Here is a 24,768-nt window from a genome sequence, read left to right on the forward strand (position 1 = left end):
GGCTATAAACACCTGATATAGAGCTGATTATGCAGCTGTTAGCAGCTTTATATTTTTGATAGAGCTAGCTAACACCTCCCCATTGCCCATTTTTGATCATTATCATTCTCCACCCAGATTTTTGTGATTATTGTGTTTTAAAGAGAGTACAGTGACCTCTGAGTTGTTTTGTCTCAGTTGTCTTTTGTCTCCTGAGCAGCTAGACTAGCAGTTTTCCTGCTTCCAATCTTTGTGCTAAAATGTGCTAAACGCGTCCTGGACCTACCCTTGAACTGAACCATGAACACTAAAATTCTAAAATGCTGGACTGTTAATTTAGCAATCAAAACTCACAGTAACAGATAAAGTTCTGTGGATAGATTTATTGACTACATTGACTCTCATCAGGTAGTGTATACATAATGAAACAGAACTCTCACATGTAAAACATTAAAAGTGATGACAAGATGCTATAAACAGGAATATGGTGTGCTGCTGATTCACTGGAGCTCCAGACAAACACGCAGCCACAGCTCAGATCATGCTGAAGTTTATCCACTGCAGACAGACATGGGGAATACATGAACAAATTTCATATGAGCTGTAGATTTGTTCTGCTGACCCACCTGTTAGCGCTGGACCAGGTTCTGGTTCCTCAGCTGGTCAATGCATTTTGTTCTCACCTGGTTAAAGTTGAGCTCGATGGAGCCGCTGTTGTTCATGTCGAGCTTCATAAAGATCTCTGAAGAGGAGGATGGATCACACATCAGAGTTTCTCGGGCACATTTAAAGTCTGACAGATTCAGTCAACATCAGCAGAAGAGACACCTGAGGCTGACTACCTGGAGCTACAGTCAGGGAAAAAATTTTTTGAACCCCAGCTGATTTTGTAAATTTGCCCACTAACAAAGAAATGATCAGTCTACAATGTCAGTGGTAGGTTTATGTGAACAGTGAGAGACACAACAATAACAAAAAAAATCCAGAAAAATGCATTACAAAAAAAGTTATACATTAATTTGCATTTTCATGAATGAAATAAGTATTTGATCCCTTTGCAAAATGTGCTTTAGTACTTGGTGGCAAAACCTTTGTTGGCAATCACAGAGGTCAGACGTTTCCCCACTCCTCTTTGCAGATTCCTCTCCAAGTCATTAATGTTTTGTGACTGATGTTTGGCAACTTGAACCTTCAGCTCCCTCCACAGATTTTCTATGGGATTAAGGTCTGGAGACTGACGAGGCCCCTCCATGACCTTAATATGCTTCTTCTTGAGCCAATCCTTTGTTGCCTTGGCCGTGTGTTTTGGATCATTGTCATGCTGGAATACCCAACCACGACCCATTTTCAATGCCCTGACTGAGGGAAGGAGGTTCTCACCCAAGATTTGACGGTACATGGCCCCATCCATCCTCCCTTTGATGCAGTGCAATTGTCCTGTCCCCTTGGCAGAAAAACACCCCCAAAGCATAATGTTTCCACCTCCATATTTGATGGTGGGGACAGTGTTTTTGGAGTCATAGGCAGCATTCCTCCTCCTCCAAACACGGTGAGTTGAGTTGATGCCAAAGAACTCGATTTTGGTCTCATCGCACCACAACACTTTTACCCAGTCTTCCTCTGAATCAGTCAGATGTTCAGTGGCAAACTTCAAACGGGCCAGTAGATGTGCTTTCTTGAGCAGGGGGACCTTGCGGGCACAGCAGGATTTCAGTCCTTCACGGTGTAGTCGTGTTACCAACTGTTTTTTTGGTGACTATGGTCCCAGCTGCTTTGAGATCATTGACAAGTTCCTCCCGAGTAGTTCTGGGCTGATTCCTCACCGTTCTCATTATCATTGAAACTCCACAAGGTGAGATCTTGCACGGAGCTCCAGACCGAGGGAGATTGGCAGTTAATTTATGTTTCTTCCATTTGCGAATAATCGCACCAACTGTTGTCACCTTCTCACCCAGCTGCTTGGCGATGGTCTTGTAGCCCATTCCAGCCTTGTGTAGGTCCACAATCTTGTCCCTGACATCCTTGGAAAGCTCTTTGGTCTTGGCCATGGTGAAGAGTTTGGAATCTGGATTGATTGATTGCTTCTGTGGACAGGTCTCTTTTATACAGGTAACGAAATACACCTGGGAGCCAGAGATCTTGCTGACTGATAGGGGATCAAATACTTATTTCATTCATGAAAATGCAAATTAATGTATAACTTTTTTGTAATGCATTTTTCTGGATTTTTTTGTTACTGTTGTGTCTCTCACTGTTCACAAAAACCTACCATTGACATTGTAGACTGATCATTTCTTTGTTAGTGGGCAAACTTACAAAATCAGCTGGGGTTCAAATAATTTTTTCCCTGATTGTATTAACTTATGAGACAGTGGGGTGAAAATCGCCTACTGACCCCCTGGACTGCCGTACGAAGGCAACAATCCATGATGAAAAAAGTGCTCATCGGCTTGCTATATGCTTTCAATTTGACTTTTTATTACTTGACACCTTTTACTGTTTGCTACACACCAAATGATCAAATAGTATAAAAGTATGTAATTATACCAACTTTCTCATGGAGAATAAACCTTCACTTCACCTGAAACTGATTTAACTGACGCCTTCTCCAGGTCTCAGGTAAGGAAGCGAGAGTCTGACAGAACCATTAGCTTTGCTGTAATGTGTGTTAGCTAAATGACTGACTCACTGAACATCATCTCCAACCTCATCAGACAGCACACAAAGTTGTCAAAGTCGAGGATCATGTCGTCGGTGGCGTATCGAGCCACCAGCAGCTGGTAGATGGTGTTGTTGAGAGTGAAACCTGGAGGAGGACACAAGGTTTTACTGTGGAGCAGCAGCTTTGTGCAAAAATCATCATGCTAATGTAAGAATATCTGAAAACATCTTGTTTTCTGGAGTTTGGGGTTTTCAATCTGAATGCTGTAGTCTTAGAAAACAAATATGAAAACATGAGAGAAACAAAGGTTTACATGTAAATGTCTTCAGATTCATGACATTAGCATGAACATGTCTTGACACAGTGATGTTAAAGCAAACGGAGCGACAGCTATGGCAAACATCTTTTATTGTTACGGCTGGCTCAATGTAAATTCAATGTTTCGCTAAATGTCTGTTGATTAAATATTTGTAATACTAATATTCATATTAGTATTGAAGAGATACACATAGTAAGATCCTAAGTTTGTGAGACATCCATACAGTAAGTATACTGTGGGTTTTTTAGCTCCATTTTATAGCTATTGAAAACTGTACATGCTGTTTTGTACAGTAGTGCTGATGTACGGAGCCCAGGAGGGGACACAGGAAGAGAAAAGTAATCAATGATTCAGTTTGCAAGATCTCGCAAAGTGAACTATTACTTTTTTTCCCTCCTCCTGCTGTATTTTAGCTTTCTAGGACAGTACAGCTACTGCTAAAGCTAACAGTGCTATTGCTAACAAACCCAAACTGATGCAGCAGGATGCCACATACCATCATCATCATCATCATCAGTTTACTGAGAGTGACATGTGGAGGTGGAGAGAGTCCAGACAGCAGCAGCAGAGAGAAACACACAAACATCATCATTTTAGTGATGGAAGAGAAATGTTAGTGAGCAGAAGGCAAATAAAAGGTCCTCCACAGAAGGAAAAGCTGTTTATTATCAGTCTTCACTGTTCAGTCTTGACACATCACCTCAGCTGCTGTTGAACAGCAGTGATAATAAGCCCTAACCTGTGGCTGGAGGAGCACAGCACCGTGGGAACATTTCCACCACCCTCTGTAAACAGAGGGGTGCTTTAAACTGAGAGTCAGGGGGGAGTCACCATGACTCCCTCAGGTTTAAATACAAACATGTTGAACCCTCTCTGGAAACTGGGATGATCTGATGGAGTTTAATTTCAGCAGACAGAGACAAAGAAAACCTCTCCCAGGAACATGTGGACAGACACAGAGATCTGATCACAGAGGACATAAACAAGATGAAATATCTGACCAGGCATTTAGTGAAAAACTTTCAGGAGTAAACAGTTTACTGCTCTCGCTGCTACAGACACTGCTTGTACGAATTTACAAAGACTCTCGAGGGACCCCTACAATATGAAACAACATGCTTGCAGCTCATGGAGGAGATGAAGGTACGGCGCACGTATTGGGCGGCTGTGGCTCAGGAGGTAGAGCAGGTCGTAACCGGAAGATTAGTGGTTTGATTCCTGGCTTGTCCAGTCCACATGTTGAAGTGTCTTTGAGCAAGACACTGAACCCCCATTTGCTCCCGGTGATAACACCGGTGCGTGAGTGCTTGGGAGTGCGAATGGGTGAATGGCCAAATAGTGCGAAAGTGCTTTGAGTGTGCTGCAGTGCATAGAAAAGTGCTGTATAAAGTATAAGACCATTTACTTAAACTGACAGTTTGTCAGAAAGTTAAAGCTAATGCTGGCAGCTCTCAGGTTACTAAGCTAGCAGCACCATTACCACATAGATTACCCCAAGGTAAATGGTCTTATACTTGTATAGCGCCTTTCTATGCTTTTTACAGCACACTCAAAGCGCTTTCACACATTATTCGGCCATTCACCCATTCGCACTCCCAAGCACTCACGCACCGGTGTTATCACCGGGAGCAAATGGGGGTTCAGTGTCTTGCTCAAAGACACTTCAACATGTGGACTGGACAAGCCAGGACTTGAACCGCTAATCCTCCGGTTAGGAAATGACCCGCTCTACCTCCTGAGCCACAGCCGCCCCCAAGTTAAGGTGAACAGAGGACCTGTAGCCTAACTTATGGACTGGCATCATCTTAAATATTGATAGTGAAATGATATTAGCCTACAACACAGGAATGTTCTCATTACAAGATCAAGCTACATGACATTGGAATATTTCACGTTAAAGTACATATTCAGTTAAAGTCCAATCGAGGTGACAAGCGGTTTTATTTCTGGAAAAAAGCCTGAAAAGAAAAAAGTCCAAGTTTTCAAATTGTCATTAAACGCACCATATGTTTGCGGATCTCAGGTCCACACCTTGCAGGCAAGCCTAACGTGATTTGTGTGTCACGCGATTTGTGCACGCGCATCTAACAGTCTGTAAAGACATTTTAAGGAATGGCGCTGTAGCTAGATCCTTTCCATCTCCACAGCAGCTCTCTACCTTACAGAAAATTTAAAAACTGTGCAGAGGTAGTGACGAGAAAAAGAAACAAGCAGATCAGAGAGACCTCACCCAGAGAAACAAGTATATTAGTTCACCCTGACCAAGCTCTGTGCTGAAATCCAACCACGTACTCGGATTCTGCTGCAGCGCACTCAGCCGTAGGCTGGGGAAAGCAAACCATATTGGAAAAAGTGAAGACTTTAACAAGCACCCACAGTTAAAACTGACAGGAAACAGACAGTGAGGAGGTCAGAGGCACAACAACAGAGGAGATGAGTGCTGCTGCCATACTCACCCTCATGATAAGCAAAGGCCGAGAAACTTAAAGACTCAGGTGGAAGACTTTCAAAGAGGTTACCAACTATTTATGATCAAATCAATTAGGAAAAACTAACGGTAAGGAACTCGTTTGAGGAGTTCAGTCAGTATCAGTCTAATATCTGATATAAAGCTGTGCAGAAGAAGAAAAAATAAAAACTGACCTGCATCTTTTAAGGCAATTCTCAGCTCTGGAGTGCTCATTGTCCCCGAGTTATCAAGGTCGTTCTTCTTATAGATCGACTGCAAACCCATGAAAACAGACATTTGTAGACTTTTGTAAAACTCAATAGATGAATCCAGGCATTTGGATGTTAAAGAGGAGGTCCTGTCTCACCAGGTAACTCTGAACCTTCTTCCACAGTGTGGCAAACTCTACGAGGCCGAGCTTCCCGTTCCCACTGTCCTGCTGCAGAGTTAAAGATCATGCAGAGACCAGGTGTGACATCATGCTGAAGCTGCTCTTTAAGATGTAGCTTGTTGCAGCAGCTTTCTGTCTCAGCTTTGTGTCTGTGCAAATGTGTTTAGTCACATTTGGTTTGTGCTGCCTCAACGTAAAAATATGTTTTATATTTTTTTTTATCAGAAAAATGATTTTCAGTTCAAGTCTGTGAAAGAGTCAGATTAAATAGAGTAATTCAAAATTCTTATCTTCATTTTCAGTAAACCCCTGAAAAGCTGTGCGCAGATGTTTGATCTGAAACAGACAAACCCACAGTTGGCTGGCGAAGATGATTTCAGAGCGCAGAGTTACAGCAGTTCACCCATAAAACAATCATCTTTGTTGTGCTGTAGTTTTCTCCCAACAGATGTCTCGTCGACCCCAGGTCACCTGGACAGGTGTGCAGCATAGGGCTGGCACATTCACACAGAGAATCCCACCTCAGAGAGGTTGAATTGTTGGTGACTGGTTTTGAAGAACACAATTACTACACAATAGGTGTGCAATTGTTATTCAGCTGCCATGTTATTGTTTAATACCTCACAAGCTAATGCTAGCCTAGTTTCTCTTTAGCCTGTTAGCTGCTGACAGGAAACAACGCGTTTAGTCTGCTTCATTGTCGCTGAACAGAAGCCTCTGAACAGAGCTGCTGCAGAGTCTGAAGGATACGTCCATCAGGTTGACCATCGTCTTGCAGGTGTCCATACTGAAGCCGTCAGTTTTGATGTCAGTGCCTGTTAAAAACAAATAGGAAGTTAAACCTTCAGCTGCCTGCGTTCACCTTAAATGTGTCGGATCTTCAGAGGAACGCACGTTTGGCAATGACCCTATTCATGATGGTCATCAGCTCCGAGGCAGAGATCTCCCCGTCCTGAAACACAAACAGAAAAATGTCACACCTGGTGTCACTGCAGGTCATCATGCGCATGTCTAGCGCTGGAGATAACAATGACTTTCATGTCTGTTAACACGTAGCCTGTGTGCCACTGCACGTTGACCCCTGTGTTGTAGTGTACAGTGAATAATTATGAAGTTCAGAGTAAAGCAGAGTTTCCATGTTGAGTCTTTTACACACAAAGATGAAGAGACAAACTCACGTCACTGGCGAGTTTAGTGAAGAGGTTTCTGAATCCTGAATCCAACTCTGACTCTGACACCATTTCCTGAGAAACAACAACAGCAACATGATAATAACAACATCTGGGATAGTTCTAGTTTATCACAACTTGAGTTGTATTACAAACACTTGTGTTTCTTGAACTGTTCCAGATGTCAGATATTAACTTGGTGAACACACTGAAATCATCACTACTAAAATTTAAAAAATTAGAGTCCAAAATGCTGCTGCTCGTCTACTGGTTGGAGTGCGTAAAAGTGACCACATCACACCCATTTTGGCTTCCCTGCATTGGCTGGCGGTGTGTTTTAGAATCCATTTTAAGATTCTTTTATTTGTTTTTAAATCTTTAAATGGTTTGGCCCCCCTTTATCTTACAGAATTGCTACATCCCTATAGCCCCTCCCGGTGCCTCAGATCGGCTGACCAGCTGCTCTTGGAGGTACCGAGGGCTAGGCGGAGATCTAGGGGGGGGACAGAGCTTTTTCTGTGGGGCGCCTATGCATTGCCCCTTTATATTAGACAGGCCCTCTCGTTGTCCACTTTTAAAACCTATTTGAAGACTCATCTGTACCGTCTGGCGTTCGAACCAGTATGATCCTGTGTCTTGTTGAGTTAAGTATGATGTTTTTGTTTTGCTGTTCGTTTATGTTGTTTTTAAGGGGTGTTGTGGATATTGTGTTAAGCACTTTGTTCAGCTTCAGCTGTGTTAAATGTGCTATATAAATAAAGTTGATGAAAATTTAAAACAATAAATTCTCCTGTAAAGCACTTGTTCCACAAAGCAGCAAAAAGACTGGAAACTGTTTGTGCAGAGTCCAAGAACTGTGTGCACGCACGCACGCACACACACACACACACACACAAACACACACACACACACACACACAGGATCGCCACCCCTCCAACCGTCCTGTAAATCACAGAATCACTCCGTAATTGGAAAATAAAAGGACTGTTTTGTATTGAACCGATACAGGACACGCTTTGTTCTGTATTTTTGAGAATCCTTTTAGTGCAAAGCTTATGGAAAGAGATCAAGTTTGGACCATTATTGATTTGTGTTTGATGGAAGGAAACCCTCCTGTCCCCGGCTCAGCCCGTCTGTCATGTTCCACAGTGGAACTACCACTACCCAAACAGAGAAGGCGCTTCTCACTGGTCATGACTCAATGAGAAGCACTGTCAATGTTGCTGCAATACAACGGCACACAGGTGGTGCAGGATTTTAAAAATGGAGACCTATCTGCCTAGTCTGCTGGCAAAAAAACTAGGAAAAAGGTTGCAAAAAATACAGAAGAGAATTGGAAAATTAATATCAAAGGCTAAAATGTGTGAATGACAATGTGTATAAGCAGTACTGCACCGTCTACCAGAGGGGTTTCTCAGTAAGTCACAGAGGAATTTGTGACATTAAACAGTTTGTATCTGGAGAAAATCACAAAGGGACCAGGACGAGGACACAGAGAGAGGGAGGACTGTTCAAGTTCTTTGTCGGCCAGGCATCTGCAGAGGCTGTGTTTCACGGTTCAGTGGCCCTAAACGCATACATTTCAATATTCCAAGATTGCATCTCAAATGTGTTTGAAAAGTTTTCATAACGAGGCCGTCCTTCATTTCCATTTCTGGAAGTTGGTGACCCTACATAGATGCACACGCACATACTCTACCCCCAGATAAAACAAAGAAGGTCTAACATGGTCATTAGAGCTTTTTACAGGTGCTGGTGGGTGGAGTTTGTTACCCTTTGGCAAAGCTACGCTCGCTTGTTCCCTGGTTTCCAGTCATTACGCCAAGTTAAGCTAATCAGCTGCTGGATGTAGCTTCATAATTAGCTGACAGACATGATGGTATTAATCTGAACATGACTATTTCACTAAATGCTGATGTGTCCCTTTAAGCTGGATGCCAGGTTCTGTTTGATGGTAGTGAATAAGTTCAAGCGGCAACTTTACAGTAATGCTACTGATACTGTTTGACAGGACTGAGGTTAATATAGAACCTTAATGACTTACATCATCAATGTCAGCCTTGACCGGGTCGTCACAGGGTCTGACAGGACACAGAAAAACATGTTAGACAACAGTGGACCATACACAGCACAAGTCCAGTAACACACAGTTTCCTAAGTGTGGACAGCCAGCCTGCAAACAGAAACCTTTTCTGTTCTCACCATGTCCTCAGTAAACAGTAAACCTTCAGTCCAGGTCTCAAAACCTCTATTCAGATACACTGGAGGGACCACAGAGGCCCTACAGGCAGGGTGGACAGGACCAGGGCCCAAACAGGGTCCATTCTTTGGATTTCTAGTTCAACGACTGTCAGGACTGACTAACAAAGAAAGAGAGGCTGCTGTCATATATTCCTCCTTTACCCCTCCCCCAAACATCACCAGGCTCTTACAGGGTCTCGGTTTGCTTCTCAGAGAACAGCCGGATGCAGAAGTCTCCATTGAGGTTCGGGTCAAAGGTGGACGGGACGATCAGGTACTCTCCAGGCGGCAGTTTGAAGCGAGTGCTGACCTCGCGCAGGTTGATGAAGGTCTCTGACTTTGCCTTCTGAGCATGGGTCAGGAAGAAGTTCTTATCCAGATGCACATCCCTCTGGCCGTGGAACTGCAGGGGGAGACAGCCGGTGAGGACAGGGCAAGTGGGTAGCTGGTGCAGCTCTGATCATTTGTAGAAGTCTCAGACTCAATGACGCAGAGCTTCTAGCATTTCAAAGACCACGTTTTTTTTATTTTCACACCATTAACTACAGATGTTTGACCGGTTCCATCCCTGCTGAGTATCATGGTTTAGACCAGCTGAATTCCTCCAGGCTTTTTTCATTTATATAAAAATCAGCTTGCAGAGACGTGAAAGGATGATTTATTTTGTGCCCAAGTTGCATTACAGCATGTGCTACATGACAGCTGTGTCGCCAGACTGGCTGGTTTTTCACAGCTGATTTTGGGTGACCTGTGATACTTTTCAAACCCTCTGGACAGACAAATCGTCCCCTCTACGCCAATTAACAGCACTGAAATTGACAGGGATGCTGACATGCAGTGACTGACGACAGGAAATGTCTGACTTCACTACACCTAGGCTACTCAAAGTATCACTACCTCTCACAGAATAGGAACAGCAAGGTCACATCATCCATGTTTGCTTCTCGTTTGTCTCCTGAATCCTGTTTACCGACAATGAAGCTCAAGAAAACAACACTTTTAAAAACTACAAGATCCTGAAGTGTCCTGGGTGGGTCTGAAGGCCAAATAGCAAGGTGTTCTTCAGCTTTTGATCTTGAACCTGACAATGTCACGAGCTGAGTGCTCACCTGCTGTGGAAGCTGAAATAAAACAGAAGACAGAAAAGGGTCAGTGTGGGTTCATGGATGAACCTGTTAAGCTGTAGGAAGTCAGTCTCCCTATCCTGATCTTAGACTTGAAGCAGACTCTTCAAGCTCACCTCATAGATGGCGAAACCGATGGTGAGCATATCCTCTCCTTGTTTCCGCAGCTTTCTGCGGTTCTTCTGGATCAGCCCGACCACAAAGCTGCAGCCCACCTTGTTATCATCTGGGTCATCGTCTTCCTCATCCAGTTTGATCACATACTGAGGATCCATCCAGAAGGTGTCTGCAGAGGAAAACAGCTTCAGTTGCATCAGGAACATCCCCTGACTGCAGCTCCATCACTCCACCATCACAATCTGCTTTAAATGAGCCACAGCCACACCCTCGCAAAGCTTCACAGAACAAACCCTCCCCATAGCAGTGAAGGTCTAATCAGATGGGATCAGCCTTGATCAAAGCTCGGGTTCTTTCAGCTAAGATGCTTCCTACTTGTTGATTCTGTCTGAACTTTGGAGACAGTATATGTGCCTTTCATCAACAACTCACTACAGCTACTGACAGGCTGCTGCTTTAAGTGGTTTCAGTACTAACAGGGATGATTCCTGCAGCCTCCAGCGGTGGAGCCTCTCCTCCAGGTGCCATTGAACTTGCTGACACTCCAGGGTTTGACTGAGTCATTTTCGATGGCGTCGGGGGTCAGAGTGCACAACTCAATACGAGAGTACTGACGCTGGAAGTCGCTGAAGGACATCCTGCAAAGACAGGACAGAGAGGAGCTCTCACTCTGCAGCCACAGCCACCACGTGACCTTTGACCTCCTAAAGACCAGTCCCAACCTTCTGACCTGATGGAGCAATATGGTGTACATCTGTGGTGGTATTCACTTACCAGAACTCTCCGTCCTCTGCGTTGGCTTGTGGACAGTCTCCCTGCATGTCGTTCCACTCAGACGACCTGCACAAACACAGTAACATGACAACAGAGTAGACTCTGTGCAGCACTTTACAAGAAATCCTAGAAATGCGCTTAGTAAAAAGCACTTAAAAGTACAGTAAAAACAGGGATCTAGTTCAGGTTCACCGGTATATGTGTGTGTGTTTGTCATTTCCCAGTGTGTAGCTGTGTTCATGTCCGTCTTAGTTACCCGTCGCTCCAAGCTCCGGTCCACTCCACCTGACCCCAGGGGTTCCTCACCCTCACCAGCTTCTCCTGTCGACCCCGGTACTTCACCTACAAACAAAACAAAAGATATCTGACGCTCCTCTTGTTCTACACGGCTTTGTCTTCTTTCATTTTAAGGTGTGAAGTTACCTCCACAGCACCCGTCAGCGAGTAGGCGTGGCCTTTCACCAGCTTCTGACGCGTGATGGCCTCCGAGTCTGCAGCGCTGGTGATCTGCACCAAGACAGCAACAGACAGATCATCACCCTCACCCCCATCACCAAGAGTAAAATAAACATCTGTCAAATTAAACTTTTCCTCAGATGAATCTCTAAAGATGAAGCCAAGACTTTTATTTTGATCTCGTCTCCTCTTCCTGGTTTCCATCTCTGTGGATGGTTTTCATGCTCACTAGATTAGATTCAACTTTATTGTCATTACACATGTACAAGGCAACGAAGTACAGCAGATACCTTTTCTTTACTTGCTTGACCTCAGAGCAGGAGGAGGGACCAGTTTCCAACAGTGAGAAAAGAGCCTCAGTTTAGAGCCGAACTGCATCAGACTAAGCTCTAATTTCTGTTTACAGAACCGAGCTTTGCGACTTATTTAGATGTGGTGTGTTTGCTGGCTTTTCAGAGCTGTACATAAATAACATTAGACAATAGCTACTGGCTGAACCAATGTTCATTAGGACAAATCTGTATCATAATCACCACAAAACTGTAGTCTTAAGCCGATTTGCTTCATATACAAGGTTCTGTTAAGTAATTAGATTTAAAACGTAAGTAGAAACACAACAAACGCTGCTTACCTGGAAATTAAAAGCTCAGACTAGAGAACATGTTAATGAGCATAATAATAAAGAAAACTGTGTTTTCCCCCAGACTCACATCAATGGAGCAACCCAGCAGCGCTCCAGCCTCCAGAGCTTTCTTGATGATCTGGAACATGTTGGACGGAGGCCGCTGGAGGTCGTAGCTCTCCGCGATGCCTCCGGTGAAATCCTCAAAGCCCTCGGTGGTGGAACCACCAGACAGAGCCTCGTAGCAGCCGTTCACTCTGCCAAGCAAACACAGAGAACAGCAGGCTGAATTTCAGACTACATCCAGTACAGCAAACCATCTAATGGAGCTGAATGTGACTACATGCTGACTCCGTGTGTATGCAGATGATACAGTCCTGTACTGTTCAGCAAGAACAGATACGGGATGTGGAAAGGGTAAACAAGTGACCACTCAGTGCTCAAACACTGAATCCATGTCCTCTGGCCAAAGATGCATGAGAAAGTCACCAATCGTCAGTAATAGAGTGCACAGCTATGTTTATCTCTGCTGCAAAGTATACCCCTGCAGCCCCCCCAAAGGAGGGCGACCCCCACAGTCCAAGGGCCCCGCCTTCCAACAATTAGGATAATCCAGCCATATAAATACAATTAAAATGACATATAGACCCTAGACAACAGTAACTCCATTTTCAGGGCCAATTTAGAGGTAAAAATAAACATTCAAATGTTTTACTGATTCCTATGTTGTTCTTTTATGATGTAGGCTATCAGAGAGCTTTGGGCAAACTGACATACTGTAAAAGGCAACATAAGAGCATTGAGGATGAGGAACTGAAATGCAGCATGGAAACGGGTTGCTTGTCCACACAGTGATACAGGGAAACTGTCAACACTGTTTGAGAAAGTCTCCAAAAACAGAATGTCGATACTTTGCAGGCAAGATTATATCTCTATACCGGTGCCTGTGAGAGCCTAGCTTCAGTCAGAGGTGAGTTTCACAGCCATAAAGAAACTGCCCCAGATCCTGATACATGCTGTAGGTGCCTCAAGACATTTTGATGAAAGACCACTGAACGCACTTCAAACAAATGCTGCCATTTAGATCCACCCAGTTCAACATCAGGTGCAAGTGTGCCAGACGTAGCCACGATTTGTCACTGTACCAGTGACTGTAGCACCAAAAGATCCTCATTAAAATTTAAAGGAACTAAAACTGAGAAGTGCACAGGACAGATGCCATCCTGAGTACCACAGTGTAAAATACTGTTACAAATCCTCCATTCAGAATGTTACTTAAGTACAAATGTATGGGCATCAAAATCTACTTGAAGTACCAGCAGTACCAGTACTCGTCCTGCAGAACGGCCCGTGTCCCAGTAACGTCTCTGATACTGGATCATAGTGACTAATTACTGTGTCCATCACTTTAATGCTGCAGCTGGTAAAGGTGGAGCTGATGGTAACTACCTTATATACTTATACTGGGAAGTACTTTACATCCTGCTGGGTAGCTGGTGGATTTCCTACTGGGATCAATAGAGTCTGATGGTTCTACTGGGTTTGGTTTGATTCATCTGATTCTGGCCCTGACGTTATCAGGTACATGTAGTGTAGTAAAAAGTACATGGTCTGTCACTGACATGGAGTGAAGTCACAGTATTACTATGGAAATTTTCAGGTACAAATACCTCATAGTTGTACTTCAGTCTTCAGTTGTCTCTGACATGGAGTGAAGTCACAGGATGAAGTAGAAGGGCATGGAAATACTCAAGTAAAGTACTCACTTAAAGTTGTACTTATGTACAATACTTAAGTAATGCCCTTGATTACTTTCCACCTCTGCCAAAACATGTACTCACCAGCAAACTGGTGAGAAAAGCCCTTTTCCTAATGAGTAGAGCGCTGATAGCCTCCAGTGTTTCAGGCTCTACTGATGAGCCGCGTCACCCTGTGGTTAGGGGTTACCCCACCCCTAACCCTCATTATAAGAGAAGTGAGCGGCTCAAAGAGAATGGACCCGGTCTGTTCATGGCTGCATCATGTCGGGTTGTGGATGTGAATGTCGCAGGGCAGAGTTAGCTCCAGTACAAACCCAGCTGCTTTGTCACCTTCTCACCAGGTCTTTTCATCAGCTGCACCAAGGCTCATTAGCAACAATTCATTTATTTTATGATCAGTCTTATGAGGACATTATAATGTGTGAGTAGGTAACATAAGAGAAGCAATGCAGCTGCGCACGTTGGCCACAAGGGGGCTCACATACTGTCAACAGCCTTTCCAACACTCACATGGTGAAGGAGGGTTTTTAAAATGTCCTGTATCCAAAGTGATTCAGATCAGTGCCAACATGTAACCGACTATTCTGTGGACCGTAACCTATCACTGCAAAACATTTCATAAACTTGCCTTGCATTAAAAATCAAACCAACAAATATTGGCAAAAACACAAACCCTGCCTCTGGCAGAGGTAATTACTCTTCCCTCCTAACAAGAAACCAGCTGACGTGAACACGACCTCAAGTGGAAGGAGTGAAGTGAATTAAAGCCCCGGTCTCAAAGGTGGGGCTCTGCTGTGGCTGCACACCGCTCCACAACTGGTTAGGTCACATTCAAGGACAAGAGGGCACATTAACCTTAACGCAGTGTTCCTAATGAGAGGGAGACTATTGTGTCTGGTTAACACACATCACTAATGCAGCTCAGAAACATGAGTCGCCTGCAGGTGGGAAACAAGCCCAGCAGGTTGGACAGACCCACGTGGAATAGGAAACAATTCTGCACTGTCAGACTTTTACTGTGTTCCCATGTTGCGTGCAACTGCGGTGCCACTCCTGATCACAGCCACAAAAGAACAAAAGGCTATCGGCCTCCCTCTGTGGCCTGCTGCATACTCTCCTCCATATGCTGTGATGGTCAATTCTGTCGCATTATGTCAGGCCTTCATTAGACCTCTAACACAAACGTGGAGAGCCTTCCCCCTCTGGACCGTGCACGGAGCCCCCACAGTGTCGGACGGTGCCGTCACTAGCAGACCGATCGACCGGCTTTAACTCGGGACACTTGGTCCAAGGTACTGAACTGTTCTGAAGTTGTTTATTTCAGCCAGTGGAACTGATGAAAACACCACAGTAAACCCATTGGGTTTCACTGTAGTTCTGGATTAAGCCGATACGTTGTGTTATTGAAAATGTAGCCGTTCTTGGTAGGCTAGTGGTTAAGGCAACAGCGCTCTCGCCGCTGCGGCCCGGGTTAGAATCAGGGTTGTGTCAGGAAGGGCATCCGGCGTAAAACGTGCCAAATGTCAACATGCGAGTCGTCAGTGTGACGATTCGCTGTGGCGACCCCTAAACAGGAAAAACCGAAAGTGACTTTCTTTGTTTGTGTTATTGAAAATGTCTCAGACCAAACTGCAGAAAATACCTGACATGAGGTGAGCACCTTTCCTAGCTCGGCATCCTGAGCAGGTTAGGGTTTGCCTGCAGCTCATGTGAAACACGGGGTCACTGTCACAGTGTTGGCTGTCCACCTACACGTGCTAATCAACCATACTGCGACTACAGCTTGGTGTGTGCTGCCTACATTCCTCTCATTTTTCATTTGGGGCCCGATTTTACTTTTTTCTTTAGACATGACCCCAGTGCTTCACAGCTCACCAGTCTCATTTCATGACCACATTTTTGGAACAAACTATGTTCGATTCCCGGCTGTGTGAGGGCCCTCCCCATGGTCAGGCCCTGGTATTCACCCTGCCAGGAGCTTGTCGGGGTGCTGATCTTACTTGGCGTAGGCCTTCTCCAGCAGGGCACTCCAGAACTCCCTCCCCTCAGCCGAGTGGACAAACAGCAGCTCTCCGTCTTTGGCCGGCAGCTGGTCATCGATCACCACGTCCACCCACTCCCCGAACTGCCAGAGCTGAAGAGAGGAGACAGCAAGATGTGATTCTCTCTTCAAGGCTGCTCTTTGCTCAGCTCAAATGTTTCTAACAAAAAACTTGGCTTCTGTGCTCATCCTTCTGCAGCACAGTGAGAACCTCCACCTGGGGACACACCTGCATCTGTTCTTTTTCTCACCCAGCCAGCACTGGCCTTCGCCTGTGTGTGCAGGTTACAGGTACAGGCCGTCCACGGGTTGTTTCTAGACACCTTGCTACACACGCTTGGGTTTATACTACACTGTTGGTACCACACAATCAGCTGACAGACAAATAATAAAGTGGCAGACACCCTTAGGTTTACACGTTGTTTGACTTTCATTCTCACATTTCCGTTACCTGGAAGTGGAAGATGCCAGCATAGTCGCTACCAAAGCCCTGGTCGGTAGGAACCACTCTGGCCATCACGTATTCGTTCAGGGTCAGCGAGGCGATGGCTGCCAACAGCCAGCAGTCACCTGGACAGACAAGAGGTAAAACTGAAACAAAGCCTTTCCAGCGCCCCCTAAAGGCCACAGAGCTCACTACAGACAGCACCCTGAAGGTGTATGGGCTCAGAGTTTCATTTATCCTGAGGGCAGCACTACAGTAACATCAACATGCTGGCACAGCTGGACAGACCTGTGATGCACAGTGTGTGTTAGCTGCTCTACATGAGCTGAGCCTCGGCTGAAGACACTGGAGCTGCAGTCATTTGTGTAAACACAACCACATAAACGGGTGATAAACAGATTCACACTGAGGACCATGTGAATCATATTTGAGAGTGTGGATGTTCACGTCAGCTAACAGAGGAAGAGGACCACTTCCTGTTTATCTCAATGTTGCGTAGCAACATAAACAGCAACACTGTGGCAGGAACCAAGCGACCACAGCGAGAGCTAAATGAGCTGATTATGTGTGTAAACCAGTGATATGCCCAGTATTCCTGTGCAGAGGTAGACAGGAAACACACACACACACACACAGGAATGTGCTGGTGACATCAGTCTTTATACTGACTGAGACACCGGTCAGTTGTGAATGGGGCACAGAGTCATGTGACCTAAGCTTTGTCTGAGCCTCGGCCACTTCTGACCAGTGAAAAGAACACCAACGCTGAAGCCAACCTGAATCCTGCCCCTCCCTCCTGCACTCAGACTCAGCAAGCCCTTGGTGGCATCCTGTAGAATAATGCCTTCTACACAGAGGCAAGTTCACTAGATTCTCTAAAAGCTTCTTTATATGTACAGTGAACCATCTAGTTCCAAATGTAGAGTGTTTAGACTGTGCACAGCTCTGGATGCCGAAGCTTCGTGCTGGGACAGAAAACCACTGTAAGTGTCTGCAGAGGACCCGAACTGGGAGTCAAGAGTGAAGCTGTGAGCCTGGGTGAAGGTCAGACAACGTCCCAAGACGTTTAGTTTCATGAGTCGAATGTGGTTCCTGAGGAAACATTCAGCAGCAGCCACAAACTCTCTGTCACCACTAATGTCCACTGATCACGTCAGCTAATGAGAGGTCTCCGTCTGCATCGAAACTGGCGAAGCTGAACTCTGGTGTTTCTAATGTGAAAACCCGGCTTCACTGTCTTACACAACAACAGACTCAAACAGAAAGTCAGACTTCTGTGGTTTAGCAGAGGCACAACACGCCACTGACTCACTGCCGCATCACAGCACACACACACACACACACACACAACACTGGTAGGGTGTGTGTTACTGTGTGAGGGTGTGTCCTCACGGGCTGACAGCTCATACCCCCTCTCTCGGATGCCTGAGTCTCTTGCCCTCTAACAATGGCTGGTAGGCCTCTTCCTGTCCTGCTCAGCCAATCAGGGCTCGGCATGGCAGCGCCCTGTAATCACAGCAGACCCAGGATCAGTCTGCACAGATCTGCCAGCTCTGTGCAGACTGATGCACAAATATTTATTTAGGAGATTCTGCAATAGAAATTAAATCCAACCCTGCAGCAAAACAAACAAGCCTTTCTTCACAGGGTTTTTATTTCTTAACTTAACTTAAAGAACAGAAAAACCTGAGCAGTGACTGTGACCTGTACAAAGGTCATGACCCCTATAGGGCCAGGCCTCAGCCAGTCTTTCACCTCTTCTGATATGTTTCTTCAAATCTGGCACAAACGGCCTCTTGGGCTCAAGAATGAGTTTGTTAGATTCTGGTGGTCACAGGTCAAAGGTCAAGGTCACAGTGACCTCATGTCTGTCCCACTCCCGTGAACTTGACTGGCTGGTGGAGGCATACAACCATGAGGCAGGAGTTCTAGTTTAAACTTGACTTGTGTGGGAGGGGTGTTGCATAGGAACCACACTCACACCCAGAAGCTGACCAGTACGACCAGTCTGACCTGCTGCTCAGAGTCAGTGGAAGCCATTTGTCTTGTGCTTACTGCCCAAAGCAGCACAGTGACATCATGGTGTTCAACAAACACTGGCTCCGTGTCCACGTGTGAAATGACAGTTTAAATGTTTCTTCTTCAGGCTGATGAAATGCGCAGCGGCCTCAGGGCTGGGCTTACATTTCTCTTCTAAATGAACTAGTCTGATCGGAATCTTTCCTCTAATAATCACACGTGCAAACACGACCCCACCCTGCAGCGCAGGAGCAACCGAGCTGAGGATGAAAAATAATCAGTTTCTACAGACGTTACCTGACAAGTACGAGCTGCAAGGAAAACAAACATCTGTTACACATTTAATGAGACATTACAAATTCATTCTTCTGTACAAAGGTTCATTTACAAAAACACTGATGTTTTTTCTACATACATGTACGATGTGTCTTATCATTAACTAAAAGCAGCTAGCAGCACTCTGGAGCAGAAAGACAACATGCAGAACAGAAGAACACATGTTCACAATATACAGGAACCTTTTCACTAGACATAACAGATCAAATATGAATTAGCAGGACTAATAATCAATGAATGAACCAGCCGGCTGATCTGAGTTATCAGTTAATGATTTATTTAATGGATCACATCTTGTGTTTCCCCTGAACCAGGTCCTGTATCGACTCACTCATGAGTTTGTCCCCACACAGGTTGAAAACCCACCTGTTGGGCCAGAGCGGTGACCTTTGACCTCAGGGTGTGTTCACACACACTCCCCTGACCCCTGTCTACCTGTCTGCACATGGGTGACTCACTGTGAAACCGACACACTGCGAGGTATTCGGGGGCAGTAGGGAAACACTCACCCAGGGCTCCCTGGCAGATGTCGGTCCTGGTGGCTCCGCCCACGATGAACTCAGGCTTTGAGACCAGTTGCTGGAGGAGGACAACAGAGATCAGACCAGACCGGGACATGGATTAACAGGTTAGCCAGATGATTTTATTTACAATCTCTTATTATCCTGGATCTGTTGGTTCTTCAAAAGGCTCGTGGGACTTGTTGTCATGGCAACAAGCCTGTAAGCTCAATCCTGCTCAGGAACAGGTTTCTTCTCAGGCTGATTCATTGCAAACAAGACAACTTGACAGAGTTTAAGTGTCTCGGAGCAGGAAGCGACGTACGACGAACACCCCCCTGTACAACTGCAGCCCAGATGAATCTGCTGTTGGGGGTCGTTTTGTGTCATTCTGCAGGTGTACAACCTGAAGCTGCATCTCAGTATCTACTGGATGACATGGCTCACCTGGCTGCCACACTGACGTGCTCACCAGTTCCCTGTTGTGCATATGTATCTGCCCTTCCCCACAGTGTTTGCAGATCATGTTTTGTGGACCAGTAATCCATGCTGAACACTCCCAGTCTTACCAGCCAACCTGTTCCTGCACCTGCCCGCTCACCTGAGACCTTCTGTGTTCACAGAACTCTAACAAAGCCTGAGCTTGTCTAGCAGCATCACAAAAAACTAAATGTTTTATCGTCCTAAAGCAGCAGCTGCTAAACATAATTCAATAACTTAGTTCATTCACATGTATACGTGCTGCAGCCTCAGGGTGCTCTGTGCAAACGTCATTTAAAAATCTAGGAAGAACATCAGCTGCAATGGGACTGTGACTGTTAAAAAACATTGGTCAATACCACCTCATTCCAATGAGACTCAGGCCTGGGGGACGCTGGCTCCCGGGGGCCCGGGGCCTATCCATCATTAGGTTCTTAGGTACAGTTTGGTCTAGATGCAGTTTCAGCAGTGCAGGCTCAGTCCTGGCGCTTCGGACAGTTTTAGCGGAGATAAACGGGGGGTGTATATCACACGTTCTGCAGCTTTTTTGCCGACTTCAAAGCAGCTGTGACGTCCCCCATGATATCTAATCATAATCTTCTTCTGTACAAACATCTGTGCACCATCACTGCATGGTTTCTTTCAGCTTCAGTGTAGAACCTTGCAGCCACTGGGGTCTGTTCTGTTTTCTTCTTCTTCAGGCTATAAGCTACAGTCTGACTCCAGTCTGTGAACTTCTTAAACATTTGTTCACTTGTCAGAAGCTTTTGCCCAAACTGACAAACAAATGTTGTGTTACAGTCCCTGGCCTCCACTTCCTGCTTCAGAAAAGACTTGTGCATGAGGATGCTCACATCTGAGAGTGTGAGTCATCAGGGACATACTTGCAGAGACCTTTAGCCTTCACGCATTCTTTGCAGAGACTCTGCTGCCTTCTGGGGACAGGAATCAGGTCCCACCAACACAAGTGATGAGACCTTAGACCAGACTTGTTTAAGGTTCAGGTCAGAGTCGGTGTCCTCCTCAGCACTAGAAACCAGTTAGTCTCACAGTGGTGACACTTCGTCTGCTCTTCATGCTGCAGGAGACGTGAAGTGAATGAGGGTCCTCACAAGTACAGAAGACCAAAACATGAAGAGAGAGAGATAAATCCCATCATGTTTGTACAGTACAGCGAGCGTGTGAGGCGTGTGTGTGTGAGTCACCTCTCTGGTATTTATGGTTTCTCACAGTCGTGACGCACCGGGTATTGTGTTCCCAAAGACGTGTATGCTGGTGCTGTGCACGGACGTCCGACCCTGTCATCATCCAGTCAAACAACACAGGAAGACTCGTCAGCGCTCGGCTCTGTTCTGTGACTGCGCACGTCGTCTATACTGGACTGTACAGTCTTCATATCAGACACGTTGGTCTGCCGGCTTTGCATTTCTCCTTAGGTTTCATATTGCTGCTGGAAAGTACATTTACTACAGTACTGAAGTACAACTATGAGGTATTTGTACCTGAAAATTTCCATAGTAATACTGTGACTTCACTCCATGTCAGAGACAAACCGTGTACTTTTTACTACACTACATGTACCTGATACCTTCAGGTCCAGAATCAGATGAATCAAACCAAACCCAGTAGAACCATCAGACTCTATTGATCCCAGTAGGAAATCCACCAGCTACCCAGCAGGATGGAAAGTACTTCCCAGTATAAGTATATAAGGTAGTTACCATCAGCTCCACCTTTACCAGCTGCAGCATTAAAGTGATGGACACAGTAATTAGTCACTATGATCCAGTATCAGAGACGTTACTGGGACACGGGCCGTTCTGCAGGACCAGTACTGGTACTGATGGTACTTCAAGTAGATTTGGAGGCTGATACTTTAGTACTTTTATTTAAGTAGCATTTTGAATGTAGGACTTTTCCTGGTAACACAGTACTTTACACTGTGGCATTACCACCATTACCGCAGTAGTACTTTTCCCAATACTGCTTCTGTTACTGTTTGATATTTCTCTCAGCAACAGATCCCAGATCTGCGTTTTCCGTCAAGGCGCAGCAGCACAGGTATAACTTCCCTCAGGTATTCTGTCAACAAACCACCCCGCCCAGAACCCGAACCAGGGCCGGGATCTTACCGTGGGCCTCTTCCAGGTGACTCCGCGGGTCTTGGGGGAGTTCCGGCCCAGCTCTTTGAAGCCCAGGGACTCGGGTGCAGCAGGGAAAGTCGGGTCGCAGAACAGCTGTCCGGAGGAGAGGCACTGCGCCCGCAGAGACGCGAAGTCCTGGTTCAGGTACGGTATCGCGTTGGCGTTGGTGCCGAAGCCCGCGGCTATGGCGCGCTTCTTGGCCAGAGTTACCGCGACGCCGGACATGATGGAGGAGAATGAGAAAAACCAGAGGGAGAAGAGTTGGAGAGAAAAAGACTTCGCAGCTTGTCGACAACAAAGTTTTCCTCAGAGCAGATTTTCAGTGTCAGACCTCCGCCCAGGAGGAGGAGGAGCCGGATCTCTGACTGTATGGTCTGTGGCTGCTGCAGACCTGCTGGGTTTGCATGTCGCTGGCAGGCTGGGTTTAAGGAAATTGGAACACGCACGAAGCAAATGTTAAAACGGAAAGATTAACACCCCCCACAAATGAACTGCGCGGCCAAAAGTATATGGACAGCCTGCACACACGGATTAGGACCAGTTTGCTGGGTCAACAGAGCCAGAGGCTTGGGGCAGTTTATCAGAGGAATATTACAGAGATCTGATGCGGGCAATGCAAACAAGCTGCTCAGTGTTTAGTTCCACAGACACACCTTCCCATGAAGTTTCACTGGGACACACAGAGCAGCAGTAGAGAGTCAGAGTCTCTTTTACTGGCTCCGAGCTTAAAGACGAAACCGTCTTAAGAAGTCTCAATGTATTTCAAAGTCTGTAAAAGCCAAAAGAATAATAATAAAACGTCTTTCCGAAGCCTCTTGACTCTACGAAACTGTAATCTGGTCAAATGTTCCAACCTTTTTCATGCTGACCATTTGAAGCAAATAAAGAGCCTCTGTAACCTCTGACATGAACGTAGCCACGACCACAGACTTTTGGCCACACGGTGTCACTGTCTCAACGCATTTCTCTGGGCAGTAGGGCAGCTAGTAGTAGTAGTAGGTCTAGGTGTAGTAGACTGTAGTACCCGTATTGTCCCTGTAAGTACCATTAAAATCAGTTTGAGCCACTCACTCTCCTACCTGAGGGCCAAAGCTGAAGCAGGTGATGGGCTCTACTGATTGATCTCTGAGTGCAGTGTGCAGGTGTCTGGCTGAGTCCCAGTGAGTTTCTCAGCATCTTCTGCAGGTGGACACCCACGATTTGTGTCACCAGTTCAGTGTCTGACCTCGTCCCCTTCTGCTCCTGAGTTATGGCACTGAATGGGGGCCAGAAAGGTCTCTGTGCAGAACATTATGATGTCACAGTGAAGCTGACCTTTGATACTTGGATAGAAAATTTCACCACTTCATCAGTTTATTCTATTAGACATTAACGTGTTTTGTGACCTATAAATTCTAACCTGGTCATCTTTGAGTCCAAGCGGTTTGTGCCAGATGTGAAGAAGTTGTCTCCGGGTGTTCGAGATACCACGTTCACAAGAATTTATTTTGTATGCTTTTATTTGTCCTTAATTAGGAAGCTCCCACTGACATACGTGATCTCTTCAGGGGATCCTGGTGAAGATGGCAGCACAAACAGTTTCACAAGTTAAAAAGCATATACAATACAAAGGCAAGGGGAAATGGGCCACACCGCTATTCAGCTTCACAGATGATCACCATGTTTTCCTCAGGGCAGTTTGTACGAGACCTTTAAAGATGTTCAGAGAAGAGAGTGTTTCTAAAGTAACGGTGTTGTACAGCCCATTCCAGGCCAGGGTGCATGAGAGGAGGAAGCTGTTTTATCAAACTCAGAGTTCTTTCTGGGACATTTAATAGAATCCCAGTGGCTATAGCCGCTGGTATGTTAGGACAAAAGGCCGGAGATACAGGCAGGTAGGTTGCCTACTAATGCTCAAACAGTAAAACACAACATATGCATTTTGCTCCTCTGGTTTAGGGAAGACCGTCCTCGAGACTCGTATGAAGTGTCTGTACTTGTTACAAAGTGTAATGCAGCAAGATATGCAGAATCCAGTTTGTACAGGCATGTAGGTCACATCACCATAGACTAGTACAGATACAAGTGAGCCTCGCACAGTTTTCTTTCAGTAGTTTTTAATCAATGTGCACATGGAAAGCCAACTTTTCATCAAGCTATATACCCAGGCATCCGAAGGAAGTACCTTCAACTGTAATAAAGGTTGGATTAACCGCCGCAGAGCGAGAACGGGACAGACGGTCAGAAAACATGATTCCCCATGCACCATCTGGAAACACACTGAGGGAGAAAATCAGTAGAGTGATTTAAATGTTTATCCAAGGTCGCCCACCTGGAGGACTGACACCCTGCTCCGCCTGGTGTGAGGACTGCTCTCCGGCTGTGGGCTCGGTGGGCCCTGAGCAGGGTCTGAGTCTCATGAGGACACCAAGGGGAGACAGGGGCCTGATGGACTTCTGCCGTTATTGACTTGGTATTTACCTTTGTTTTTTTATGTGCATGTGAAGGGGGGCGGGGTTCTCTGGAGCACCACACTCAGGGTTAGGTTCAGACCACACCAAGTCAGTGTGGTCATACTCGTGTGCGTCTCAGGTGTTGGTGGTTAACAAACACCTCACTGTGTTCATCAAGCTGTTTGCTCTCTGAATAATTGAAGGTCAACTGATATCACAGTGCTCACTCACCTGTGCCATAGCTCCGCCCCCTTACGCATAGCCACCTTTATATCTAAAACATATACACACATAGACACACACTTCAA

The 24,768-nt window shown here is 45.7% G+C and overlaps 1 protein-coding gene across 1 annotated transcript; it reads right to left on the reverse strand.

Moving 5' to 3' along the window:
• Window positions 1-342: 342 nt before the first annotated feature.
• Window positions 343-22,923, reverse strand: LOC109971826 (calpain-2 catalytic subunit-like). The gene is made up of 21 exons (XM_020620317.1): window positions 22,017-22,923; window positions 19,414-19,483; window positions 16,556-16,674; window positions 16,064-16,197; window positions 12,392-12,560; window positions 11,649-11,732; window positions 11,482-11,567; window positions 11,226-11,291; window positions 10,929-11,089; window positions 10,451-10,620; window positions 10,320-10,331; window positions 9,402-9,613; window positions 9,014-9,050; window positions 6,979-7,044; window positions 6,695-6,752; window positions 6,551-6,615; window positions 5,777-5,845; window positions 5,604-5,682; window positions 2,669-2,785; window positions 663-721; window positions 343-537 (listed from the first exon to the last, which is right to left on the reverse strand). Exons 1-21 carry the CDS (start codon window positions 22,251-22,253, stop codon window positions 514-516), a joined length of 2,094 nt encoding a protein of 697 aa, XP_020475973.1. The 5' UTR covers window positions 22,254-22,923; the 3' UTR covers window positions 343-513.
• Between the last annotated feature and the right edge of the window lie 1,845 nt (window positions 22,924-24,768).

This window comes from Monopterus albus, unplaced genomic scaffold (genome assembly GCF_001952655.1).
Source record: "Monopterus albus unplaced genomic scaffold, M_albus_1.0 scaffold235.1, whole genome shotgun sequence".
Taxonomy (NCBI): domain Eukaryota; kingdom Metazoa; phylum Chordata; class Actinopteri; order Synbranchiformes; family Synbranchidae; genus Monopterus; species Monopterus albus.